The following is a 25,236-nucleotide window of genomic DNA, read 5'->3' as shown; positions in this document are numbered from 1 at the left end:
CAAAAAACACCATTAAAAAACATTTCAATATAAATTTGATAAAAAAAAATTCTGATGTCTGTAATTTACAACAGTTGAGTGGACAACTCTCCACCCTCCTTAATACTTGGGCGGGTTCTGGACTGATCCGTGGTACTACAGGAATGAAAATTATCAGGTAAGAACCAAATTTTCCTTTTCCTGTATGTACCTGGATCAGTCCAGACTCCTGGGATGTACCAAAGCTTTCTAAACAAGGTGGGACCTGGAGAGTCCCACTCACAACATGCTTTCACCAAAAGACTGAGACTCCCAATCTGCCTCATCCAGCCAATAATTGTTGCGCTCGGAAGTGGACCCTTGTCCTGGGGCAGTGGAGAGATACTTCCTGATAGGAAACAGGAGGCAACTGCCCCCAGGGAGCGGAGCATGGGAGGAGACAGAGGCAAGGAAGAGCTTCACCACTGGAAGCCTGAGATCCTCCCGGGAGGAGCCCGTAGGGAACCGGGCCGCTAGAACTTAGGTGGGCTTCGCAGGGTCTCCTGGGAGATGGAAGTTCGGCATGCCTAGGCAGAAGAGGAGCACGGTCAGGTTCGAGACTGGAGGACAGATGACAGGCAGCAGGCAGAGTTACCAGGAACAAACCGAGGTCAGAAGGCAGGCAAGTCAAGGATCAAGCCGAGGTTAGTACCAGAGGGACAGTCCAAGGGTACTAGCTGGGGAGACCCGGAGGTCAGACGAGATCACAAGCAGGCCGAGGTCAGAAGGCAGGCAGCAGGCAGATGGGACTAGGGGCAGGCTGAAGTCAGATTCTGGCAGCGGTCAGATGAAGTCATTGGACAGGCAGAGGTCAGGATCCGGCAGCAGTCAGATGAGGTCATTGGACAGGCAGAGGTCAGATACCGGCAGCGGTCAAAGTCGTTGGACAGGCTGAAATAGAAAACTCAAGGAACAGTGAGGCAACACAACCTAGGAGGGAACCAGTTGCAAAGGCAAGCTCTGATTGTCAGAGCTTGCCTTAAATAGACCCAGGGAAGTGACATCATCCGAGGAGGGCTGGCAGCCCTAATGCATCATGGCCCCTTTAAACCTTGGGGAGGGGTGCATGCGCGCGCTAGGGAACTCCCTAGCAGAATGGAGCTCGGTGGCGGATGAGCCGCAAGAGAAGGCCCGGGACTGAACGGCGATGGCGTCCCCGCCGCACCACGGAGGAGGCTACCGTCGTCGCATTGTCTGAAAGAACTTGCACCAAATGCCCCTGAACTAAAGGCTGAAAGGCAAGCAAAGACAAACGTACCGCCTTGGCTTCCAAACGATTGGTAGACCAAGATGCCTCTATGGCTGACCAGGTGCCCTGAGCTGCTTGACTGACAAACTGCCCCCCATCCAGAGAGGCTTGCATCCATAGTCAGAATCACCCAATCCGGAACTTCCAAGGTGAACCCCCCTGCATGGGGTTGGGTGTGTGCAGCCATCAAGAGAGACTGTCCCTGGCCAAAGGGGAGAGAGGAACAGGCTGGTGATACTTCTCTGAGAACGGACTCCACTGGCCCAGAAGAGCCCTCTGAAGGGGACGAATATGAGCAAAGGCCCACAGCACCAGATCCAATGTGGAAGTCATGTAACCAAGGACCTGCAACACATCCCAAGCTCTGGGGACACACAACTGTGCCAAGCGCTGAATCTGAGTTTGTAGTTTGCGCACACTCTCTTCCATCAGAAAGACTCTGCCTTGGCTTGTGTTGAAAAACGCTCCCAGAGTTTGAGACGGAACTAGGTGGCTCTTGGCTAAATTCACCACCCAGCCTAACGACCGCAAAGTCCGAAGGACCGCTTGCACTGCTGTATGACAACTGGTCTCCGACTTCACCCGAATGAGCCAATCGTCGAGATAAGGATGGACGAGGACTCCCTGTCGCCTCAATGCTGCCGCTACGACCACCATAATCTTGGTGAAGGTATGAGGCGCCATGGCCAATCTGAATGGGAGTGCTTGAAACTGGAAATGCTGCCCTAAGACCATAAACATCAGGTAGTGTTAATGGTCTCAGGAAATGGGAATGTGAAGATACACTTCCGTCAAATCCAACGATGCCAGGAATTCCTGGGTGCATACCACCGCTATCACCGACCGCAACGTTTCCATCCGAAAATGGGGAAATTTCAATGCCGCATTGACCCGCTTTAAATGTAGTATGGGGTGAAAGGCTCCCTCCTTCGGGACCACAAAGTAAACTGAATACCGACCCATTTGAAGTTCATCCAGAGGCACTGGGACCACGGCCCCCAAGCGCTGCAACCTGTGCAAAGTCTCCTGCACCGTCCTGCGCTTCTGCAGTGAGCCGCAGGGGAAGTTTAGAAACAGGTGGCGGATGGGCCGGGAAAATTCTAAAGCGTAACCATCTCTTATCACACTGAGTATCCACTCATCCTGGGTAATTTTGGCCCACTCCTCATAAAATGAAGCCAGCCGACCTCCTATAAAAGGAATGGTGGAGTGGGCCGGCCTCCCTTCATTGTGTCAATTTGGAACCGGAGGTGCCGGCAGTGGTGGGGGCTCTGAAGGGCCGATGTCCTCCTCAAAAGGACTGCCCCAGGACTGACCGCAAGATTAAAAAGACCTCTGTGTCGTCGAAGAGATGCTCGGTTGTCAACACCTCCGAGTGTCCCGAAAACGCGGCCGTGGGGGAAAACTCCGTCTGCCCCACGGCTTGTCCTCCGGTAAGTGAAGCACCTTAGAGTTTCCTAATTGCTTCACGATCTGATCCAACTCCTCGCCAAATAAGAGCCGACCTTTGAATGATAAAGAAGCCAGCTGGGCCTTAGATGAAATGTCTGCAGACCAGTTACAGAGCCATAGGAGGCGCCTTGAGGAAACTGCAGCCCCCATAATGCAGGAAGATGTCCGCACCACATCATACAAGGCATCTGCTGCAAATGCAATGGCCGCTTCCAACCAGTCTGCCTGAGCACCTTGCAAACCTCTGAATGTCGGATCCTCCTGGGAACGCTGGACCCAGCGTAAGCATGCTCGCTGCATGAGGCTGGAACAAATCGCCACACGTAGACTCAAAGTGGAGACCTAAAAAATCCTCTTGAAAGGGATCTCTAGCTTGCGATCCTGAACATCCTTCAGAGCTGTTGCCCCCGCAACTGGAATGGTCGTTTTCTTTGTGACGGTGGATACCGCAGCATCCACCTTAGGGACAACTCCAGGGCCTGCTCCGGCAAGGTATAAAGCTTGGCCATGGCCTGAACAACTTTCAATCCCACGTCCAGGTTATCCCACTCCTGATCCACCGTTTTAATGGACTCATGATATAGGAACCCGGAAGGGGGGGCGCTGCATGCCCTCCAAAACTGGATTTGCACCATCCTTGCGAGGGTCGTCAGGTGGAGGCTGAAGTCCCAGCTCCTCCAGAACTTGGGGAATGAGAGGTGCCAATTCTTCCCTGTGGAACAACCGTAGGATTTGGGGGTCATCCCCCTCTGCCGCAGGCCCGGGATCAAGATCATCACTTTGGCTCGTGTCCGCTGCATTCGGGTCCGCCGCCCGATTGCAGAAAGCATTGCCCCCAGGCCAGAGGCATTTCCCTGTGGCACCATAGCAGGCAAGCGCAGCACTCGGGCGGTCACAGTACCTTCTTGCAACCCCCCCCCCCCCCGCCTGCCCTGACCTGAGCCGGACTCTGGCAGCCTATCTGGAGGTGAACTGGCCTCCGGGAGTAAAGAAGGGGGGTTTTGGCCACCTCCTCTGGGCACAAAGTCCTCCTGTTGTGCCAAAAATGCTTTGTGCATAAGTAGCCCAAATTCCGGCAAGAATGGAGCCGGGGCCAGTACACTGTATACATCCACAGAAAGAGAGCCATCCCGGAAGCCTGCCGAGTCCACCTGTCCCCCAATAGGACCTGGATGAACCGGGGAAAGGACCGGAGGAAAATCCCCCTCAGACCCCAAAAGCATGGGCTTGAACGCCAGGGGATCCAAGATGGCCACCGTTCTCATGGTTACCGCACTAGGCAGCTGCACGTGGACTGAAGCACTCAGAGCCACAGAGGAGGAAAGGATGCAACCTTCCTCCTTTTGGTAGGCACTGGGAGCACCAAGGGACCCTCCCCCCTGAAACACAGGCTGAGCTCAGACCGCGCCAATTTAGCAGCTTGGGAATCACTCCACATGCGCAGCAGACCACCCCCCTCACCATCGTGTCACTGGCGGCCCGATCAAACACCAAAAGTAAAAAATAGAAAAATGAAGAAAATCTAATAGCAGCCTCATTATGAATTTCTGCTTCTAACACTGAAAAGAGCTGTCCAGCTCAATTCAGCAACTTAACTAACATAGGAGAGGAAAGTGAGGAAAAAAACTAAGGAGCCAACACGTGGAAAGGAGGGATCTGGACCACCAGATGTGCACCTCACGGTTACCTGTGGAGTGGGCGTACAAAAGGGTCTCTGACCACCAGCCTGTCCGCCTCGACCAAACAGGGTAAGGGTCCCTCACGAGAAACCCCAACCCCTGGGAGGAAGGCTCAGAGCAAAAATCAAAAATAGGACCAGAAATACTGAGGAACCGCAGGTGGCATCAGTGTATATAAAGCAGTGTCGGTTTTACTTTCTCTGTCTCCACCTGCTGGCACGGATGAATAAACCCAGGAATCTGGACTGATCCGGGTACATACAGGGAACACCTTTTTTCTGTACAAACATATTCTCGGTTGCAATTTTCAATTTATATGGAAAAAGTGAAAAAAAAACCCATTGGTATTAATGCTCTGATTTAAATGTGCTATATTAAGTAAACCCCTTAGAGAAATAAGCAGTGGTGGGAAGCAGGAAGCAATTTACAGTGGAAGCTGACAGAGAAAACAATAATGTAAAACCCTGGTGCAGAGCAGGAATGCCAAAAATGTAACACTGCATGACCTTGCACAAATGAAATCAGCCTTCTGCTGTAAGGATGATGATGTCTGATTGAGGCAGTGGCACCCTATTTCACAATGATTTCTGCAGTACATGCAAATAGATCTCATGAATATTCATTGTGGAGATTCTGAAAACCCAATTGGCTTGTGGCCCTCGAAGCCCAAGTTTGATCCCTGATCTGGAAGATGGGGTGTGAAAAGCAAGGGAAAATGGAAGCAGGAGTGGCAACTCTGCTTCTGTATTTACTACTTGCATTTCACAAAGACATTGTAATCCCAACTCTAGTAATATATTAACAACTCCTACTCAGCGGTCTCTGATTCTAGGTCTATCAAAGGCAGTATCTGAAATCCAGATGGTTATTTATCCAATACCTGCAGGGTGGTGAGGTTCCAAGAGTCATAGTCATCTTCAGTGCATTCCCTGGAGAAAGATGGCCTGAAGTCTACTTTCACCAGTTCCCAGTCTGAACGAAAACTGATATGACCAAAAATTCTGCCGAGGAAAGATAAAAAGTAGAAAGCTAAGAAGAAGAAAACTAGAGAACATGTGAACTAGAAAGCATAAGAACAACTGCCTCCTGGTAACCTCAGGAAGATATCAAAAGAGGGTGCAAAGTAGAGCTTTACACTCTGTGACTCACTTTCTGGGTCACAGAGTATATAACGAATAATTTCAGCACGTGTATCTGAGTGGCATGCAGCTGTACATAACCCAAAGGATATGGAGTTGAAGTGTTCTGTTTTCAAAAGAATGTTCTCATAAACACAGAACAAGATATGAGAAAACCCTTTTCAAAATAGGGCCTAATGCACAGGAACAGTTCTAACATTAAGGGAGATGAGGCGACCGCTTCAGGATGCAACATTTTGAGATCGGCAAAAAGTGCCTCCCTTAAACACTCCTGTGGCAGCTACCTCACTTTGCTGCACAGTGATTACTAAAGTGCCCACTGGATTCCTAAGAGAGGCCCAGTGGGGCCATGGCAAACCCCATCCTACCATGGCCCTCTGAGAAGTCTGGCGGGACCACGGCAGATCCCATCCTGCTGTAGCCCAGAAGAGAGGAAGAGGTCCCCTCCCACTGCAGCTGAAGAAAAGAGGGGGAGGGCCTGAGTCTGTGTATGTGTATGTGAGTGCCTGTGTGGGAGATAGAGAGGGTGTGTGTGCATATGAGTGCCTGTGTGGGAGATAGAGAGGGTGTGTGTGCATATGAGTGCCTGTGTGGAAGATGGAGAGGGTGTGTGTGTATATGAGTGCCTGTGTGGGACATGGAGAGGGTGTGTGTGTATATGAGTGCCTGTGTGGGACATGGAGAGGGTGTGTGTGTGTATATATGAGTGCCTGTGTGGGAGATAGAGAGGGTGTGTGTGTATATGAGTGCCTGTGTGGGACATGGAGAGGGGGTGTTTGTATATGAGTGCCTGTGTGGGAGATAGAGAGGGTGTGTGTGTATATGAGTGCCTGTGTGGGACATGGAGAGGGTGTGTGTGTATATGAGTTCCTGTGTGGGAGATGGAGAGGGTGTGTGTGTATGTGAGTGCCTGTGTGTGAGTGAGTGTCTGTGTGCACAACAGTGCATGTAAAAATAATATATATGTTGTGATATTTTTACCTCAGAAGACTATGAATGCCCTTTTTCATGTAAAATCTGTTATTATAAATGTATAATTTTTGTGTGCAAGGCCCTAAGGTTCACCTAGTGCATCTAATACCGTTGCACACACAGACCCCCCATCATTCACCCATCTTCCACTTCTTCAGGTGGCAAATGCTGGGTAAACCTGGGAGGCAGGTCATAGTGTTCCTGGGAGTGTGGCATGGTTGCCAGGTACCTAGAAATATTATCACTCACACTGCCACTCCTCTGACCCCTGCTTTCCCCCTTATGCAGCATTTCAAATCACCAAACGGGCCACACGCCAAGGGGATCCCCCTTGGCACTCTCAATGACTTGACCTGTGCTGTGCCTTGGGGGAAGAGAGGGAGCACCATCTCATCCCTCGCCTCAGGTAGCAGATTGCCTTGAGCTGCCCCTGCCAATGGATGCAAGTAATTTTCATTCTACATTTCATTTGACCAGTTTTTACTGACGCCAAATAGCAATCTGCTTAAAAACCTGATGACATCTTAACTTTACAGTAATAAAAAATATATATATACAAATAAATAAATAGCTATAAATGAGGATATTCAGAGTTGAGCTATCTGACATGCCCTTCCGTCCTCCTAAACATTTTAGGCTATCAGATGACATATGGTTCAAACTGATGAACTTTTCTCTCCTCTTCATACGCTTTCTGTATGGGCTACTTGGACATCCACTTTTGTTCCCTTTCTTTTTAGGGTTCTGACGTCAAAGCCTTGAACACTTATAATACACTGCCTGTGCCCATCCATTTGTCACCACCAGAAGGCACAGTGCAAGAAGGGAAGTGTGTGAGTGAAGTGGAAAAGAGAAATTGGAAATGGTTATTTATTCTTTCCGATAGTAGTTACAAGGTTTCGGAGAGACATCGTCTCATTTCATTACTAATGAGTAGCAGATATAAAAAGAATTGGAGAGAGTATTTTTTCACTTAACACGCAATTAAGACAAGGAATCTGTTGCAAGAGGATATGATCAAGACATCTAGCATAGTGTAATTTTTAAAAAGTTTGGATAAGTTCGTGGAAGACATGTCCATAAAAAATTATTAGCCAGTTAGTCTTGGGAAAGCCTCGGCTTGTCCCAGGGAGTGGGCATCAAGAAATGGATCTACTCTTTGAAACTTCTGGGTACTGACTATTACAATCCTTTATCACTTTAGCTTCATGTACACTTCCACCCATATCTCACAATTCTCTTATTACCAAGCTCCTTGCCAATGCTTTAGTAATTTCAAATCTTGCTTGCCACGTTTTACTCACTGATCTTTTCCTTAGTTCCCTCTGACTCCTTCAACAAAAACACAACGCTGCTGTTTCTGTCTTCCCAAATCCTTCTTTATTTCATTGCAGGCATTGGCAACCTAAATCCAGAATCCACCTTAAGATCTTTCACTTGACCTACCTTTTTCTTTATAGCTCTGCTGGTTCCAGATTTTCAAGACAGGTTAATCCAGTCCTGGTTTTACCCCACTGGATACCGGGATTTGTAGTCTTGCTTCTCTTAGGCAATGCAATAGGAAAATTATAACTACAAATCCCGGTATGTAATATATGCGCATAATAATCTTAAATGTATGCCCAGAGGCGGGTAATTTATGATGTGGGCTGATGTGTACATATATCTCACTTATGAAAATACTTACTTGTGCGCCTTCTTTCAAGTACCGGTTCACCGAAACAGCTATCGCTTGGCCAAGGCCCTCCATCAGTTCACCCACACCCTCCAACATTTGCCCTAGAGGCCCCCATCCAAAAACTGCAGACAAAGGAGAAATCAGATTTGATTTCTGTGACTTGATTAGCAGGTGCAAATGCATGCACACGGTGGTTTATGCATTTTTGATGGCCCAGCATCCTGTTTCCAACAATGGCCAATCCAAAGTCATAAGCACCTGGTGTGTACCAAAACATTAAATAGATCTCAAGCAGTTTATGGATTTTTCCTCTAGGAACTTATCTAAACCTTTTTTAAACCCAGTTACTCTAACTGTTATAACCAGTTCCTCTGGCAATTAATTCCAGAGCTTAACTATGCGCTGTTTTCTTCAATTTGCTTTAAATGAGCTACTTACTAACTTCATGGAGTGCCCCCTAGTCCTCCTATTATTTGAGAGAGTAAAAACCTGATTTGCATTAACCTCTTAAAGTCCTTTCATGATTTTGTAGAACTCTATCATATCCCTCGACAGTTATCTCTTCTCCAAACTATGATTTTGGTCACCTTTCTCTGCTAGCAGAGTTCCACCTAACATTCTGGCTTTAAAAAGATAGAGCAGGTAACAAAATGTGTTTTTTTGGCTCACCAGGGCTTTATAGATGTGTCAGACAGAAGGCCTCATTTTATTGCATACGATAATTTTTGCTAACCCATGATAATGGCCACTATGACACAATAAAAACATTTTTGCCACCCTACTGCAAATAAAAGAAGTGGTCTTATTTCCCACAATAAATATGGCATTAGTATGTGATATTTTACTGTGAAATGTGGTAGGACTCCTTCATTTGCATTATTTTCTTGATTTTGTATGCTCATTATCATATTTAAATACTAATGCATGTTGCAGTAAGCATCATGGGCAAGTATTGCTTTATTACCCTCTAGACCATGTTTAGTGTTTGATGATGCTCTAATGTGGCTTGATGAATGACCTGGTAAGTTTGTACCTGAGGCAACGAAGGGTAAAGTGACTTGCCCATGGTCACAAGCAGTGGCAGTGAGATTAGAACCCTGGTTTTCCTAATTTGTAGCCCACTACTCTAACCACTAGGCTACTCCTTCAGGAGGGATGTGAAGTCTTGAAAACCATTAGGAAGTACATGCATCTGAAACCTGATTCATTCTTGAGAGTTAAAGGGAACCACAGACATGCAGTTTGCTCTGTAACTGCTAATAATTTCCTCATGACATTTTAATGCACTGTAGCAAGTCCAAAATGTGTAGGCAATACCAGGAATCAACATTTTTCTTCATAACATTACTACTTTATAATGACATGAACAGCAAAAATAGATTGAATTTATTGTTTAGTGGCTTTTCATGTAACTAGTTGTCTCAGTTAGCTGATACTTTACCCATATAATAATATCTGTTCGCAGAACCATATGTACAGTAATTGAGCTACAGTGGAAATCAAACAGTTGGTTTAGGCAATTTCTCGGTTCGTTGGCCTGGTCTCTGCAGTTTCTTTCTGGTTAGTTGATTTGTACTTCAATTCTGCAACTTGAGGTATATAAAGATGCTATTTTTCCAGTAACTATTTTATGGCAAAAGACATTTTATGTGCTTATGAGTCTTTTCAAAAGCAGGTAAATGATGTTTATTCAGTAGCACCACATACTGTATACTTACCATTGAACTTTGGGCTACTCAGAAATAAAACTGCATGCAAGTTTAAGGCTACGACAGCTCAGTAGGCCAAGTGACATCAAGAACAAATGTCAAACCAGTTTGGAAGGTTCAAAGTATTCGCTCTGGCACATTTTTATTAACTGATTCAATGCTCAAAGTTTGGATTTTTGCCCCTGTAAACAAAATACCATAAATATAAAAGAAGAGTCTTAGTTTCACTGGGGCCCTAATGATAATGGCTGGTTTTCCTACTAAACCCAGAAAACTCTCTGCTTGGTACTTAAATACCACACTCAGCTAGACTAAGCACCCAGGGACAAATAAAACAAGTAACAAAATGTTTGCTTTGCAGCAGTAGCTGCAACTGTTTGGCCCCTGGCATTTTAGATTAGCTTTAGAATCAAAAGGACAGTCCCCTCCAACCTAGGAACTGGCCCTTCAAACTAGAAACCCAGCCAGCATGTCTCTCAGCCTCTCTCACAGCCCCTGCAGAATCAACAGTCTTCCTGAGAAAGAATGAATGGAGAAAGAAGCAGCATAATTTGCAAAACAAGAGAAATAGTTCTTTAAAGAATCAGATCAGGAAATAAGGTAAAAACAATTGGCAAAAGCATAAGTACAGTAACAATCACATGTAGATCAATACCTGACACATTCGTGCTCCCTGCTTACCTCCACCATGGAGCACAATAGGCGATCAGACCTCCAAACAGTCTTAGTCATCTCCAAGTACCACAGTAAATGACGCTTGAAGTCCAAGGAACGCAAAAGGCGGGACTCAATTTCATTTCTGAACCTGTTCAAGGGAGGCAGAGATATGGACTGATTCAAATGAAAATCTGAAACCACTGTGGGCAATAAAAGGACACAGTCCGAAGTTGAACTGCATCCAGAATTATTTGGAGAAAGAGCCTGCTGCTCAGAGACCCAACGTGCCAAACATATTGTTACCAGAAAAACGGTCTTCAAGGTAAGCAGCCGTAAAGAAAGAGTACGAAATGGTCAAAAAGTCTGACATGCCAAGAACTCAAGGTCCAAGTTAAGATCCCAGAAAGGCACTGGAAACCACAACGGGGAGTGAAGATGTTTAACTCCCCACACATAAGAAGTTGCCATACTGGGTCAGACCAAGGGTCCATCAAGCCTAGCATCCTGTATCCAACAGTAGCCAATCCAGGTTACAAGTACCTGGCAAGTACCCAAAACATTAAGAAGATCCCATGCTACTAATGTCAGTAATAGCAGTGTCTATTCCCTAAGTCAACTTGATTAATAGCAGTTAATGGACTTCTCCTCCAAGAACCTATCCAAACCTCCTTCAAACCCAGCTACACCAACCGCACCAGCCACATCATCTGGCAACAAACTCCAGAGCCCAACTACGCACCAAGTGAAAAAGAACCTTCTCCGATTAGTCTCAAATGTGCCACTTGCCAACCTCATGGAGTGCCCTCCAATCCTTCTATTATCCAAAAGAGTAAACAACCGATTCACATCTACCCATTCCACACCTCTCACGGGACATGTCATGATGGGAAAGCAAAGGTCCTCCATTGACTCTTTCCTTGTAACAAGCCAGTACCTCAACTTGAACCTTCAAGGTGTTAAGAGCCAAACCCTTAGTAAGCTGTCCATAAAAATCCCAATATCAAAGGAATAATCACCTTGAGTGGTTGAGTACCTCACTCTAAACACCAGGCCTCACAGACTCTCCAAACTGTAACATAAGCTAGAGAAGTAGAAAATTTCCAAGCCCGAAGAAGAGTGGAAATTACAGCAGGTGAATTACTGCGCTTCAACAATGATCCCTTTCACTGGCCAAACTGTAAGACAGAACTGACCCAGATCCTCAAACAGAATGGGCCCCTGACGTAACAGATCCATCCAAGATGATAGCCGAAGGGGACTGCTAACTAGAGGTTTCTGGAGATCGGTGTATCATGGCCTTTGATCCCAATCCGGAGCTAGTAAAAAGATGGTATTAGTTTGACTTGCAATCTTCTGTACCAGCGTGCCTATCAAAGGCCAAGGCAGGAACACATACAGAAGTGGTCACATACAGAAGTGGTCACTCCTGAATGAAAGTGTCTAAGTCCATCACTTTTGGGTCCTGCCTGTGACTGAAGAAGCATGGAACCTTCCCATTGTTGAAGTTTGCCAACAGGTCTTCAAGGTAAGCAGCAGTCCACCAGGAGCTGAAAGGCCTTGCCCATCAGCTCCCATTCTCCTGGCTCCAAGCTTCTCCTGTTGAGGAAATCAGCTCTGATCACAATGTGGGAGGCGGATATGCTTAGGAGATGCTGCTCCACCCATACCATGAGTGCATCTATTTCCTCCAACACTGTCGACCCTTGGTTCCACCCTGATGATTATGTAAGCCAGCATTGTCACACTGTTGGACATTATCTGGACCACCCAAGCCTCAAGCCACTCAGCAAACCACAGCCATGCTAACTGAAAATACCAGTAGTCTCAAAAGCGGCCACTCACCCGAGAAGTCTGGGAAACTGGCTTCTTCCCCTCTGGCAAACAAGGGACCTGTGTCTGCCATTTTTTCCAATTCACTGCCAAACAAAAGTGAGCCTCTGAAGGGCAGCTTAGTCAGATTGGACTTTGAAATAGTATCTGTGGACCAGTTGTGCAGCCACACTGTGCCTGGCCACAATAACTGAAGCAGCTACTCTGGCAGCTGTGCATACTAAGTCACAGCCCGCAACAGCCAAGAAGGTGGCCCCTGGTTCTACCATAAATCCCAAATCAGACCCAATGTCACCACATTCTTGACAAAGACACAAGGTAGCCCAAGCTGCCAAGGTGCAACAAGAAGCAATTTGCAAGTTCATTATCCCTTTCTCAAAGGCTTGCTTCAGGATAGCCTCAATCCTCTTATCCTGAGCATCGTTCAGTGCCATACCTCCCTCTACTGGGTTGGTGGTATGTTTCATGACAGAACACACCAAGGCATCCATTTTAGGGAAACACAACTGCTCTCTGGCTGCGGAACCAATGGGGATAAACCCACCAAGACACAACCTCCTTTAAAGGACACTTCTGGTGCATTCCATTCCAGATCAATCAACTCCTGGATTGCATCCAAGAGAGGAAAGAAACAAGAAGCCTTGCGCAGGGTTACCAAAGTTGGAGCCTTCTTCTTCATCCCCAAGGAGTCAGGCCCAGCCACTCCAAGGGTCTTCAGGGTCTGAGATATCAGACCTGGTAACTCATCTTTCTGAAATGTAGAAGAGTTCTATATGGCTCCAAATCTGAGGGAACAAGCCCTTCCTCACCAGGAGAGTCCCCGCCATTATCATTGGTATGATCCTGATCCACCTGCATTTGAGCTCTATCACACCACACTGCACTATAATGCTTGACCATGGGGAAAGGCTTAGAGCACCTGGACCTACCTTAGCGGGAACTGCAGCTTCAGCAGACAAGTCCTGCAAAAATGTCTGCAATCCATGGAAGAATTCCACCCAAGAAAAGGAGGCCGGGTCCATTCTAGGCCCCATAGGCCTGAACCTGACGTCTTGCAAGCCAGTGTCCCCTGAGAACTTGATCTGTGGACCAATCAAGGGAGTGGACACCCCTGCAGTGTCTCCCTTGGTCCCTGTCCCCTCAGACTGAGGAGATGGACCATCGTCGGCAAAATTGGAAGGAAGCAAATCTCCTCGAGCATCCAGGCAGTGCCGACACAGGTTTAAAGAAAGCTCTGGCTGAATGGTCTTGGTGTGGTAGGCAGAACAGATAGAGAGATGCTTAGGTTTCTTCGCCACAGCGTACAGCCCGATGAAGGCTTGCGCCAAGCTTTCCCGCATATACAAGCGCCCCTAAAATGGACGCACAAAAAACGTGCATCCAAGCCCCTCGCGCCTAGATCACCCATTCTACTGGACTCCCAAACTGGATGCTCAGAAGTGTCGTCTAAACCGGGTGCACAAAATATGCATCCAGAAGAAAGAACACCCAAATTGAATGCACAGACGAGAACAGATGCACATGGACGTGCAAGCGTGTGCCAACAGACTGTAGCAAAAAAGTGCATGAAAGTATTATGTGGTCTATCGCACGTCAAAATGGGAGAACCCTGGGAATGGGGCCTAGCCAAATGGCTGCTTAACCCGCTATGCCTGCATTCTCTCCTCACCTCACAGAACTTCCCAGAGACGTGAGTGGAACAGTCGAATGCTGAGGAAACAGACACTTCTCTTGCTATCTTCCTGTTGCTGACTCATTTTAATTTTTTTAAAATTAAAAACTTTTACCTGAGCTCAACCCTTCCTGGCTGAGAGTAGGAATGAGTCTCAGTTACGGGGGGAGAGGGCTAAAGCCTTCACTGACGAGCATCTCTCGGCCTGCATCCACTAATTGGAATTTAGGTCCACGCCAGTCAAGGCTACCGGACTGAAGGCACTCTAGTGAGGGAGGGACCGCACGGTAAAACCTACTTTGAAGGTTTTATATTTTTCCATATATCTTTGCCCCTTTGTTTATGGTCCATTATCTATGAAGCATTTAATGTTGTATCTTCTGCTCTCTTTTTCAGAAACTGTATTTAAACTTTTTGACAACATAAAAGGGACATTTCTTTGTATATAAGCTATCCCTCCTGATGCAATACAGTTCCATGTTGGGGGACTGATTGTTAAATAAAATTTGCTGTGTATATATTTTGAAGGCAACATCACCTCCTGTGCTCACTTATACCATTAGTTTCATATGCAAGCTCCTTTTGCAACACACCCATTTTGTTTTTTTTATGTTCTATTTAGTGTGTTTGCGTGTCTTTTCACATTTTTTTTTTTGGTAGAGTATTCTTACTCTACTACAAATGCTCTAAGGGCATTTCGCTGGGTAAATAAGGAGTTATCTGACAAGATTTATTTGACTCAAATCCTATTGAACCCTATTGAGAGACTGGCACTTGGCTTATTCAGGTGCTAGTCCCTCTCATATTTTATGCACTCCATTTGGATGGAGTTACATGTGTATGGCATATTGAAATATAGGCATACTTTTTAGCCACTAGGCAGCATAATCTCTTGCTGCAGGACTCATGTGACATTTACTGTTTTGCTTTTATGTTTTTGATGCTCAATGAGACTTGTTAGCCAATATGTTTAAATTTACAATGTTAATTTTGATCTAGTTTACCCTGTTCCAAGTTCCGTAACCTTGTTCTATGTAATGCCTGTAGGCGAAATTTATGTTCTGTTTCAATGTAAACCGATGTGATCTATATTTCATACAGGAACACCAGTATAAAAAAAATAAATCTAAAAATAAATAAATAAATACATTTTCTGAAGGTTGAGTCTAGCTGGATGACTCCTAAAGTTAGCCAGCTTGAACCTTTTGGAAAATCTATCCCTAAAAGCCTGACCTAAAAACAATTTGCTAAAGGGATAACATTTCAGACTTTCCACATTGGGACAACATCCGTGGATTCTTTCTGACCATGAACGTTGCACCAATTTTGAAAGAGAAAGTATGTACCTACTTTCACTTGGAAACATGCCATGGGATCAAAGTACTATTGACATAGGCCACCTGCTTTTCAGTGCAGGAACTTTTTATCAAGGGAAGTTGACAATGTAATCTGCGTGCATTACTTCCTTCCACTCACCTAAACCCCCGCCTCCCAGCCACCAGTTAACATCTCCTCATCATGTGGTTGAGAGTATGCGTGTTGTCCAACATCACACAGACTTTTAGCCATACTGAGGAATGACAGTTTTCAGATACATAAATCAATATTTAGCTGAGAAAATGGCTTTCAAGATTACTCTCTACATCAGTGGTCCCCAACCCTGTCCTGGGGGCCCACCAGCCAGTCAGGTTTTCAAGATATCCACAATGAATATGCATGAGAGAAAATTTGCATGTCATGGAGGCAGTGCATGCACATTTTCTCTCATGCATATTCATTGTGGATATCCTGAAAACCCAACTGACTGATGGGCCCCCAGGACAGGGTTGGGGATCACTGCTCTACATGAATAAAATTTCTGTTTGTCAAGCCAAAATATATTTTTTTTCTGCATCAGTGTAAACGTATTCTTTATAAAGCACTATCAGTCTACAGACTGCTAGGTGTAGGTAGGCCAAAGAAAAAAAAAAAAAAAAGACACATTACATAAAGATTTACAGCCTGACAAACAATGAAGAGCTAGACAGACAAATGAGAATGTATAACCCTAGCCCAAAGTCCTAATGAAGGAGAAAAGGCATAAGGAAGTGCTTGGAAAGCCCAAAGCAGTGCACATGTGATGCAGGGATGAGAAAAAGTGCTCACAGAGGAGTGAGTTAAGAAATGCTTTACTAAAGTGAAGATTTTAAATCAGGATATGTGTAAGAGGGTGCCCATTTCCTGCTTCAGCTGGTCCAAGTGTCCCCGTTATGACAGAGGTTTCTCCAAACTTTGCCTGCCTGTGATGTCAGTGTAGTGTCAGTGTTTCTAAGGAGGAGCACCACTCCCCATTGGGAGAGGCAGTAGGAGATTATGTATAGAGGCTATGAGGTCTTCACTAGAAGGCCCTAGTTCTCATCCCTTGCTTAGACAGCTGCAGAGGGGCATACCTTTCAATTCAGCACCTCCCCCCAGAGCTTATCGGGAATCAGAAATCATTTAGGCACAAGGGGGAGGGGGAGTTATTTCAGTCTGGTCTCCAAGGGGCTGATGCAATACAGTGTGCTCAGCTGAGTGCACTGTATAGCCCGCAGTCAGACGTGGGTTAAATAGGCGCTAATCCACCCCCTAATGCAATAGGGGAATAGCGCCTATTTAACGCATGTCCAACGTGGAGTGAATGGGATAGCGTTCATCACATGCAAATGCTTGTGAATGAGGCTATTGCTCATTCACTCCAAATGCAAAAAAATAAATGTGCGTCTCAAACGCACATTTATCGCTCCGCTATTAATGCCTGCCTGAGGGCATTGAAAAGAATTACAGAAAAGCAGAAAAAACTGCTTTTCTGTACTTCTTTTAAAAGTTAAAAAAAAAACCCCAAAACCCTCAGCTGGCTGCATTGAAGACAGACCGCTGCTAACGCAACCCCCTAATTATAATATTGCATGGTACCCCCTTGTGGGCACCATGCGCACGTTAAGAAAGTGAGTGCTTTTTTTTGCATCGGCCCCCAAGTTAGGCTCCCAGCATAACACAGAAGAGAGAGACACTGCTTTGCCAGGTCCTTTGATAGGACTGGATAGGAGAGAGTGAGAAATAGAAGGCTAAAGAAGTTAGGGCTGTTCAATTTGGAGAACAGACGAATGAGGGGGGATATGATAGAGGTCTACAAAAGCATGAAAGGACTTGAACAAGTTAATGTAAATTGGTTATTTACTCTCTCAGAAATGGAAGGACCAGGGGTCACTCCATGAAATTAGCAAGTAGCTCATTTAAAACAAATTGAAGAAAATTATTTTTCACTCAGTGCATAGTTAAGCTCTGGAATTCATTGCCAGAAGATGTGGTTACTAGGGATGTGCATTCGTTTAGAACAAATTAGGCAATTTCAACAAAATTGCCAAATTTGTCCTGGTTTGGGAAAAATCATTTTTTGGGTTAGCGTGGGGAGGGGAGGGGCACATTTATTTTAAAAAACCCAACCCAACCCTTCAAATTTACTTAATTACAACCTCCCCACCATCCTGATCCCCCCCCCCCAAGACTTACTGAAAGCCCTGGTGGTCCAGCGGGGGTCCCGGGAGTGATCTTCCGCTCTTGGGCCGTCGGGCCTGCCAGGAATGAAAATGGCGCCGGTGGCCCTTTGCCCTTATCATGTGACAGGGGCTACCAGTGCCATTGGTCGGCCCCTGTCACATGGTAGGAGCAATGGATGGCTGGCGGCATCTTTGAAAATGGCGCGGGCCATCCATTGCTCCTTCCATGTGACAGGGGCCGACGAATGGCACCGGTAGCCCCTGTCACATGGTAAGGGCAAAGCGCCACCAGCACCATTTTGATTAGTGGCAGCCAAAGGCCAGAGAGGGAGAGAGCGCTCCTGGGACCCCGCTGGACCACCAGGGCTTTTAGTAAGTCTTGGGGGGAGGGAATCAGGATGGTGGGGGGGAGTTTGTAATTAAGTAAATTTGAAGGGTTGGAGTGGTTTGGTTTTTTTTGGGGTCATTTCCGAAAATGAAACGAAAAAAGTTTTCAGGTTTGGGGAGTGGACCAAAATGGTCCACCCCCAAAAGCAAAAACAAAAACGAACTGAAAAAAAAAATTGTGCACATCCCTAGTGGTTACAGCAATTAGTGTAACTGGGTTTAAAAAAGGTTTGGAAAAGTTCCTAGAAGATAAATCCATAAACACATATGACGGTAATTAATAAGCAATAGTAGCTTGTGATTTATCTAATGTTTGGGTGCTGGCCAGGTACTTGTGACTTGGATTGGCCACTGTTGGAAACAGGATACTGGGCTTGATGGACCCTTAGTCTGACCCAGTATGGCATATTGTATTTTCTTATGTAAGGATTTTTGCAGTTTTCCGGCAGTTTATACAGTTTTGACCTGTACCTTTCCTGGCAGTCTGTATCCCCTGCTCAGGGTGGTCAGGAGGGACTGTGTACCTTTTCTCCCAGACCAAGAGGAAGTTACAGTACTCAGTTAGGACACAGAAGATGTTGCCAGTTTGAGTTTTTGTCTATTTACAGAGGGAAGGAAGCTGTTTGTTTTCTGTCACCCATCCTTGCCCAGAACGGGAAGCTGTGGGCGCTGCTTTCCTCCAGAAAGGTCTGAGTATCTTTTGAAGAGGAGTTGAAGGGAGAGAAGAGGAAAAGGCCATCTGGAGACCCTCAATGGAGTTTCTACCCGTGGGACACAGAGGACACTGCTAGGTTGGAGTGTGGGATTCTTCGTGGACCTCGGGTAATGTGGTAGTGGATCGAGTCACAGTTAGGACACACCAGCCCACTTGGGACAATGGAGGATAAGCAAGTTTCAAGCCCCTGCCTGGAGGGATACATGCACAGATACAGAAATTCTTTAAATCCTGACTCCTATAAATATGCAGATCCTGGATGTACTTGGACTCTCTATTTATTGTACCTATTAATTCTTTTGAAATCAATCACAGTAAACTTTAATTTGTACACCCATCCAGAGAATCCAGCCTGTCCCAAAGAACTATGGTAATTCACATACATGGGAGATCACTACTGCCTGGGCCAAGAAGGTTAACCTTCCCCCGACAGAAAAGAATCCACCCCTTGTGGAGAGAAGAGTTGGGGGAAATGGCAGAGAAGGTAGCCCCAAAAGAAATTCTTTTGTGTGCCTTTGGAATAACAGTAGCAATCCAGAACATATGGAGCAGGGGGCTTTTGGCTTTTGGGAAAGGAGTTAGAGATTCTAAGATATGGCGTCTTGACTGGGGTTGGAGTTATCTCTTCACAGAATAGCACCAGGGGCTTTTCAATTGACAGCAAAGGCTCAGGGGAGCAGGAAGAGGATTCTAAGCTCTGGAGTCCTGCTGGTGCTTGCAGCCATCTTTTCCCAGAGTGGCTCCATAGAGAGGCTCCAGAGAAGTTTAAGGGAGAGCATTCTAGGAGATGGGTTCCTGGACTGCAGAAGTTGAAGAAGAGGGTCCTGAAGATTTGGGACAAATGTAATAGCTGGTGTCAGAGGAAGGGTAACTTAAACATAGAAACATAGAAATAACGGCAGAAGAAGACCAAACGGCCCATCCAGTCTGCCCAGCAAGCTTTCGCACTTTTTTTTTTCCTCTCACATACTTATCTGTTTCTCTTGGCCCTTAGTAACCTTTTTTTATTTTATTTCCCTTCCACCCCCGCCATTAATGTAGAGAGCAGTGTTGGAACTGCATCTAAGTAAAATAGCTTAATTAGTTAGGGGTATTAACCACCGCAATAAGCAAGCTACACCAATGCTTATCTGTTTATCCAGACTATGTAATTCAGTCCTTGTTGATTGTTGCCTGAATATAGATCCACCTTTCTTCATTCCCCCCTGCCGCTGAAGCAGAGAGCCATGCTGGCTATGCATTGAAAGTGAAGTATCAGTCTTGCTCCCCTGCCGTTGAAGCAGAGGGCTATGCTGGATATGCGTGAAATGTCAAACTTCCTCCCTGCCGTTGAAGCAGAGAGCTATGCTGGCTTTGCATTGAAAAGGTCTACCAGAGTGATGTTGAGAGCCCTAAGGAGAAAAGGGGGGGAGGGGAGAAGGTGAGCCTGGAGAGTGTGTGGGAGGTGCCAGAGTAAGGGAAAGCCTGCCTGGGACAATTCACCAGACTCAGTCTAATTCAGCTACAATCAGCCGGAGGTACCAGAGAAAGAGAAATGGATTTTGGAAGAAAAGATTACTGCTATCAAACAGGTACTGGAGGGTCCAAGGTGAAAGGGCTACCTATCTGAAGGAGCAGACCTTTTTGGGTAAATAAAGACTGGATTTGATTTTTGTAACTTTGGACTTTCTTTCTGTGGTGCACTGTGGAGTTGTGTATTGATTTGGATTTAGATTTCCCTGCCAGCAGTCAGTAAAGATATTTTTATTTTGAAACATAGCACCGGGTCGCCCTATTGTGGCAGGTATAGGTTTGTTGTTAGAACCTTTATCAGTATATATGTGGACAAGTATTTGCATCCTCCAGTTCCACAAGCTCCTTCCTATACTCAAGAGTCTGTCCATTTCATCACTTTTCTTCAAGAAGAAGAATTTAGTGATAATTGGATATCAGTCATAGCTCATATTGCTGCTCTTTATACAAATATACCGCAAAGACCAGCCGTCATGATCATAGAAAGGTCTTTACAGCAGATATATATTTCAGATTGGCACATGCAATTCATCTATAAATTAGCTACAATAGCATTAACAATTTTTTTTTTTGTCAGTTCGGGAATGTTTATTACCCAAGGATTCTAGGCACCACAATGGGGGGCCATTATGGCCCCCTCAGTGGCATGCTTTTACTTTGTAACATCTGAAAATACTTATATTTACAATTCTTCATTTTGTTCAAAGATAAAGTGTTGGAAATGGTTTACTGACAACATTGTTTTCATTTGGACAGGCACTAGGGCGCAGTGATGGTGAACTCCAGTCCTCGAGTGCCACAAACAGGCCAGGTTTTCAGGATGTCCACAATGAATATGCATGAGATTGATTTGCATGCAATGGAAACAGTTCATCATCACTGCACTAAGAAATCTTTAATGGAGTTGGATTAACACTAGAGATCAAAATCTTCAACTTACTTTTCAAAGTAGTTATGACAAGGTCCCATTTTTAGATAATGCCCCTTTGCTTTAGTATACAACATTCCTATTGTACAATTTTTACGTTTGCAGCGATTGTGCTCTACAGTGCAGGGATATAAAAGAGGCAATTTTTATGGTACAACGTTTTACCCAGCGAGGTTATCTAAATCAGTTATTATTAAAGCATTCAAATGAGCATTATTTATACATCATTTAGTATGTGCATTACTACATTCTTCACAAGTTAAAAATATTTTAATTTATCATTGGAATATATTAATGGCACATTCTGTTTTTCAAGATTTACCAACATTTGCTTTCATGAAAGTTAAGAATTTATGAGATCAATTAGTACATTCAGCTTCCTCTCTAGGAAGTTCTCTTCAAAGTGAGGAATATAAGGGACAATACCAGTGTGGTTCGTGCTCTATATGTGAACATGTCATATAAATCCAATTTTTTTCCATCCTCTTGTGAAAATTTGTATAATGGGCATATAAAATGACAAATCAGGAATCAGATAGTGGAGTACAGAAACTGCATTAGGAATTAAAAAAGCAGATTTTTGGCTGTTGGAGAGCCACTCAATGAAGGATCTAAAATATTTTGTGCTTCTTACATTCCATCTAGAAAGAAGGGGTAACGAGGGGGCCAAGATGGCCGACCATTGATACGCACACCGTGAAGCTCCTCAGTGATATTGCTTTTTTTCTCTTTTTTCCTTTGCTGCTATGCCACATACTGAATGTAAAGCAAAACTACGGGAGAACATTGCTAGTTCCCCTTTACCTAGTCTGGAACAGCCAAAAATAGAGGAGTTTTTTGGTGTGATGCCAGTTCGCCCTCCCAGAGTGATGACCGCTGCGGAGGGGGCCATGGGACAGAGTCCCCCTCCACTGGCTGATGAAATCTCTTTGAGCCTGGGCGCACTGGAGACACCATCTCCCCCCTAGGATGGAAGTGTCTACTTCTTGTGGATTCCTAGGTGAATTTCAGGGGATACAGTCTGGAGCCAAACCACAGCAGGAGGCTGCGGGGAGAGTGGGGGCTCTGAGGGCCATGAAAGCAGGGGAGCAGGCAGTGGAGAAGCCCTCAATGAGAGAGGGTCCTGCCGGCTCCATTTTTGAACCTGCAGGAGCGGAACAGACATCGATCTTGAAGCAAGCCAGGACAGACCTTTGGACGGCACAAATGTGCAGGATGGCATTTCAGAAATATCTAAACCAGGTATTATCACTCTAGAATTCCTCTGGAATCTTTTGGTCTGCTTAGACTCTACTATTTCCTCATTAGCTTCTTTAGTTAAAGAAACAAATAGTGCAGTGAAGCAGAACTCGCCGAATTGATGTTACAAGGAAATAAGATTGGGAAAATAGATCTTCAAGTAGAAAAAATGGAAAAGGTTCAACATCAGCTGGTTCAATCTGACATAGTAAATTCAAAGAAGATTGAGAATATTGAGAACAGTTTACGTTCCCTAAATCTGAGGATAATAAACTTTCCCATTATAAAACAACTATCTCCATTGGAATTATTCAGGAACTACCTATCCCAAATCTTGAAGATTTCTGAAACCACTATGCCGGTTATAATTAAAGCTTATATGATATCTAAACCACAACTAGAAGGATCTCAAAAAAATTTAATTCCTGGAGCATAGTTGGATTTAATAGATCTCTTACAGTCATCACAGGATCTTGAAATTACATATAGAGGGACACTTTTGGTTAATTTGCATTTCATGTGGACAGAGATAATGTTTTGCATTTTTTTCTTCGTAATTGATCTCTCTTGTTTTATAAACAAAAGATTTGGATATATCCTGATCTAACAATGGTAACTCAAATTAGAAGAAAACATTTTCTATCATTACATGCTGAGATACAAGCTAAGGGGGTACAGTTTCAGCTTCATACCCATGTAAATAAATGCATGGTTAGATATAGAAATGGTAATTATATATTTTTTGAACCTTCTCAACTACGCATATTGTTAGGCTCTCCAGAGGGTTAACCGGTAAATAGATGGTAACTGGTGGTTCTCATTGTTTCTTATTATTGCATTTCTTGAAATCTGCTCGTAATTAGATGTAACTTTAGTTTAGTTTAGATGTAACTTCTTTTCTGACTCCATTTTTTGTTCCTATTTAGTTCCATGTAAACCGATGTGATGTGCAAACGAATGATGGCATAGAAAAATAATAAATAAATATTGTAAACCCCCCTCCTTTTCCCTTTAATAGTTGAGGTTGGATGATCATTTTTGAAATTTAACCGACTAGGTTTTTCCTATGTTAGTCTTTAAATGTACAACCCATTGGGGCGGATTTTAAGAGCCCTGCTCGCCGGTGCGCCTATTTTACATAGGCCTACCGGCGCGCGCAGAGCCCCGGGACTCGCGTAAGTCCCGGGGTTTTCCGAGGGGGGCGTGTCGGGAACGGGCCCGATCCGCGCGGCGTTTTCGGAGCGGGACGTAGCGTTTCGGGGGCGGGTCCATGGGCGTGGTTACGGCCCGGGGCGGTCCAGGGGCGTGGCCTCACCCTCCGGACCCGCCCCCAGGTCACGTCCCGGCGCGCTAGCGGCCCGCTGGCGCGCGGGGATTTACGTCTCCCTCTGGGAGGCGTAAATCCCCCGACAAAGGTAAGGGGGGGGGGGGTTTAGACAGGGCCGGGGGGGTGGGTTAGGTAGGGGAAGGGAGGGGAAAGTGAGGGGAGGGCAAAAGAAAGTTCCCTCCGAGGCCGCTCCGATTTCGGAGCGGCCTCGGAGGGAACGGAGGTAGGCTGCGCGGCTCGGCGCACGCCGGCTATACGGAATCGGTAGCCTTGCGCGAGCCGATCCAGGATTTTAGCGGATACGCGTGGCTACGCGCATATCTACTAAAATCCAGCGTACTTTTGTTTGCGCCTGATGCGCCAACAAAAGTACGCCAAATCGCGCTGTTTGAAAATCTACCCGATTGTATAACAAGGTGTTCCTTGTGTTAATTATGAAATGTATAAAAAAAAAAAAGAAAAAAAAGAAAGAAGGGGTAACATTTAGCAATATTTGCAAGGATGTGAACAGTGATATAACTATAACTGGCATACACTTTAGCACAAGGATTAAATTAAGATATAGAATGGCAAGCTTTTTTATATTCATTTGATGAATGCAGTGAAAAAACAGCACCAACATATGATTGGACAATTGAATTTGGGGGAGGAGCTCACAAAGGTGAGGCTATTTAAACACCAGAATGAAACTCGGTGTTTGTCAGTATCAGTTCCATTAAAAAATGTAAAGAAGGCACTGAGTGAATGCCCTGGCTCCATAAGTTTTATCTTTAGGTAAACCATGATTTTAAGAGACTATAATTCTATGTACCAAATTTTTTTTTTGGAAGAGGAAACTCACCACATGCTTTGTTTGCACAGTGTTTGATGGTGTTGGTTAAATGAGAAAACACACAACTGTGCCAGATAAGTGTGCCTTGGATTTTCAAAGCATTTTTATTATTGCAAAAAACCAAATCTATATCCCCTTGAGAAAGCTACAGTATTACAATGGTGAAAGAGATGTTCTTTGTCATATTGTGGGCTTAGATTACACATTTTTCTATGCAATTCATTATTGCAAGTAAAAATCTGGTACTGTCTAGAGTGATTACCTATTAAAGGGCTATCATATTTGGAACAATTTTCTGGCATGACTGCATCTTTTTTACTCTTTTAATATTTATTTTAGATTTGGATATAGTTAGGGTTATTAAATATGTTTTGTTTTAAGACATTTACTTAAGATTATAAGGTTATTCTCCTTTTTATATGACATTTTATTTCTTGGGATAAAACTTTCTGTAAGGTTTTCACTGCCCACTTTATTAATTTAGCCTTTGTTGATGTTACTATGCAACATATTCTCCCTTCTTTACCCACTAGGTGGTGGTCTTATACAGCCAGCTGTAAAAATGCCTAGTATTAAATATAAAAGAACGAGAAAAGACCATATGCTGTAAAGTTCAAATATCAGCTTGTGGCAATTTTACATTAAAAGTAACACAATAAAAATTAAAACATTGGAACATATGTGTGATTGTGACAACTGTGCTAGGCATGCTTCATTTAACTC

The 25,236-nt window shown here is 44.8% G+C and overlaps 1 protein-coding gene across 3 annotated transcripts in view; it reads right to left on the bottom strand.

Moving 5' to 3' along the window:
- Nucleotides 1–25,236, bottom strand: part of SORCS2 (sortilin related VPS10 domain containing receptor 2) — a 1,741,628-nt gene that overhangs the window by 114,401 nt on the left and 1,601,991 nt on the right. For all 3 annotated transcript variants that reach the window (XM_029591638.1, XM_029591649.1, XM_029591657.1), the window contains exon 15: nt 5,279–5,399. In XM_029591638.1, coding sequence (XP_029447498.1) covers nt 5,279–5,399 — 121 coding nt within the window. The remainder of the gene's footprint in view (nt 1–5,278; nt 5,400–25,236) is intronic.

Source organism: Rhinatrema bivittatum, chromosome 1 (assembly GCF_901001135.1).
Source record: "Rhinatrema bivittatum chromosome 1, aRhiBiv1.1, whole genome shotgun sequence".
Taxonomy (NCBI): domain Eukaryota; kingdom Metazoa; phylum Chordata; class Amphibia; order Gymnophiona; family Rhinatrematidae; genus Rhinatrema; species Rhinatrema bivittatum.
Note: the sequence above shows the minus strand (reverse complement) of the source record. Positions and strands in the feature narration are given on the sequence as shown.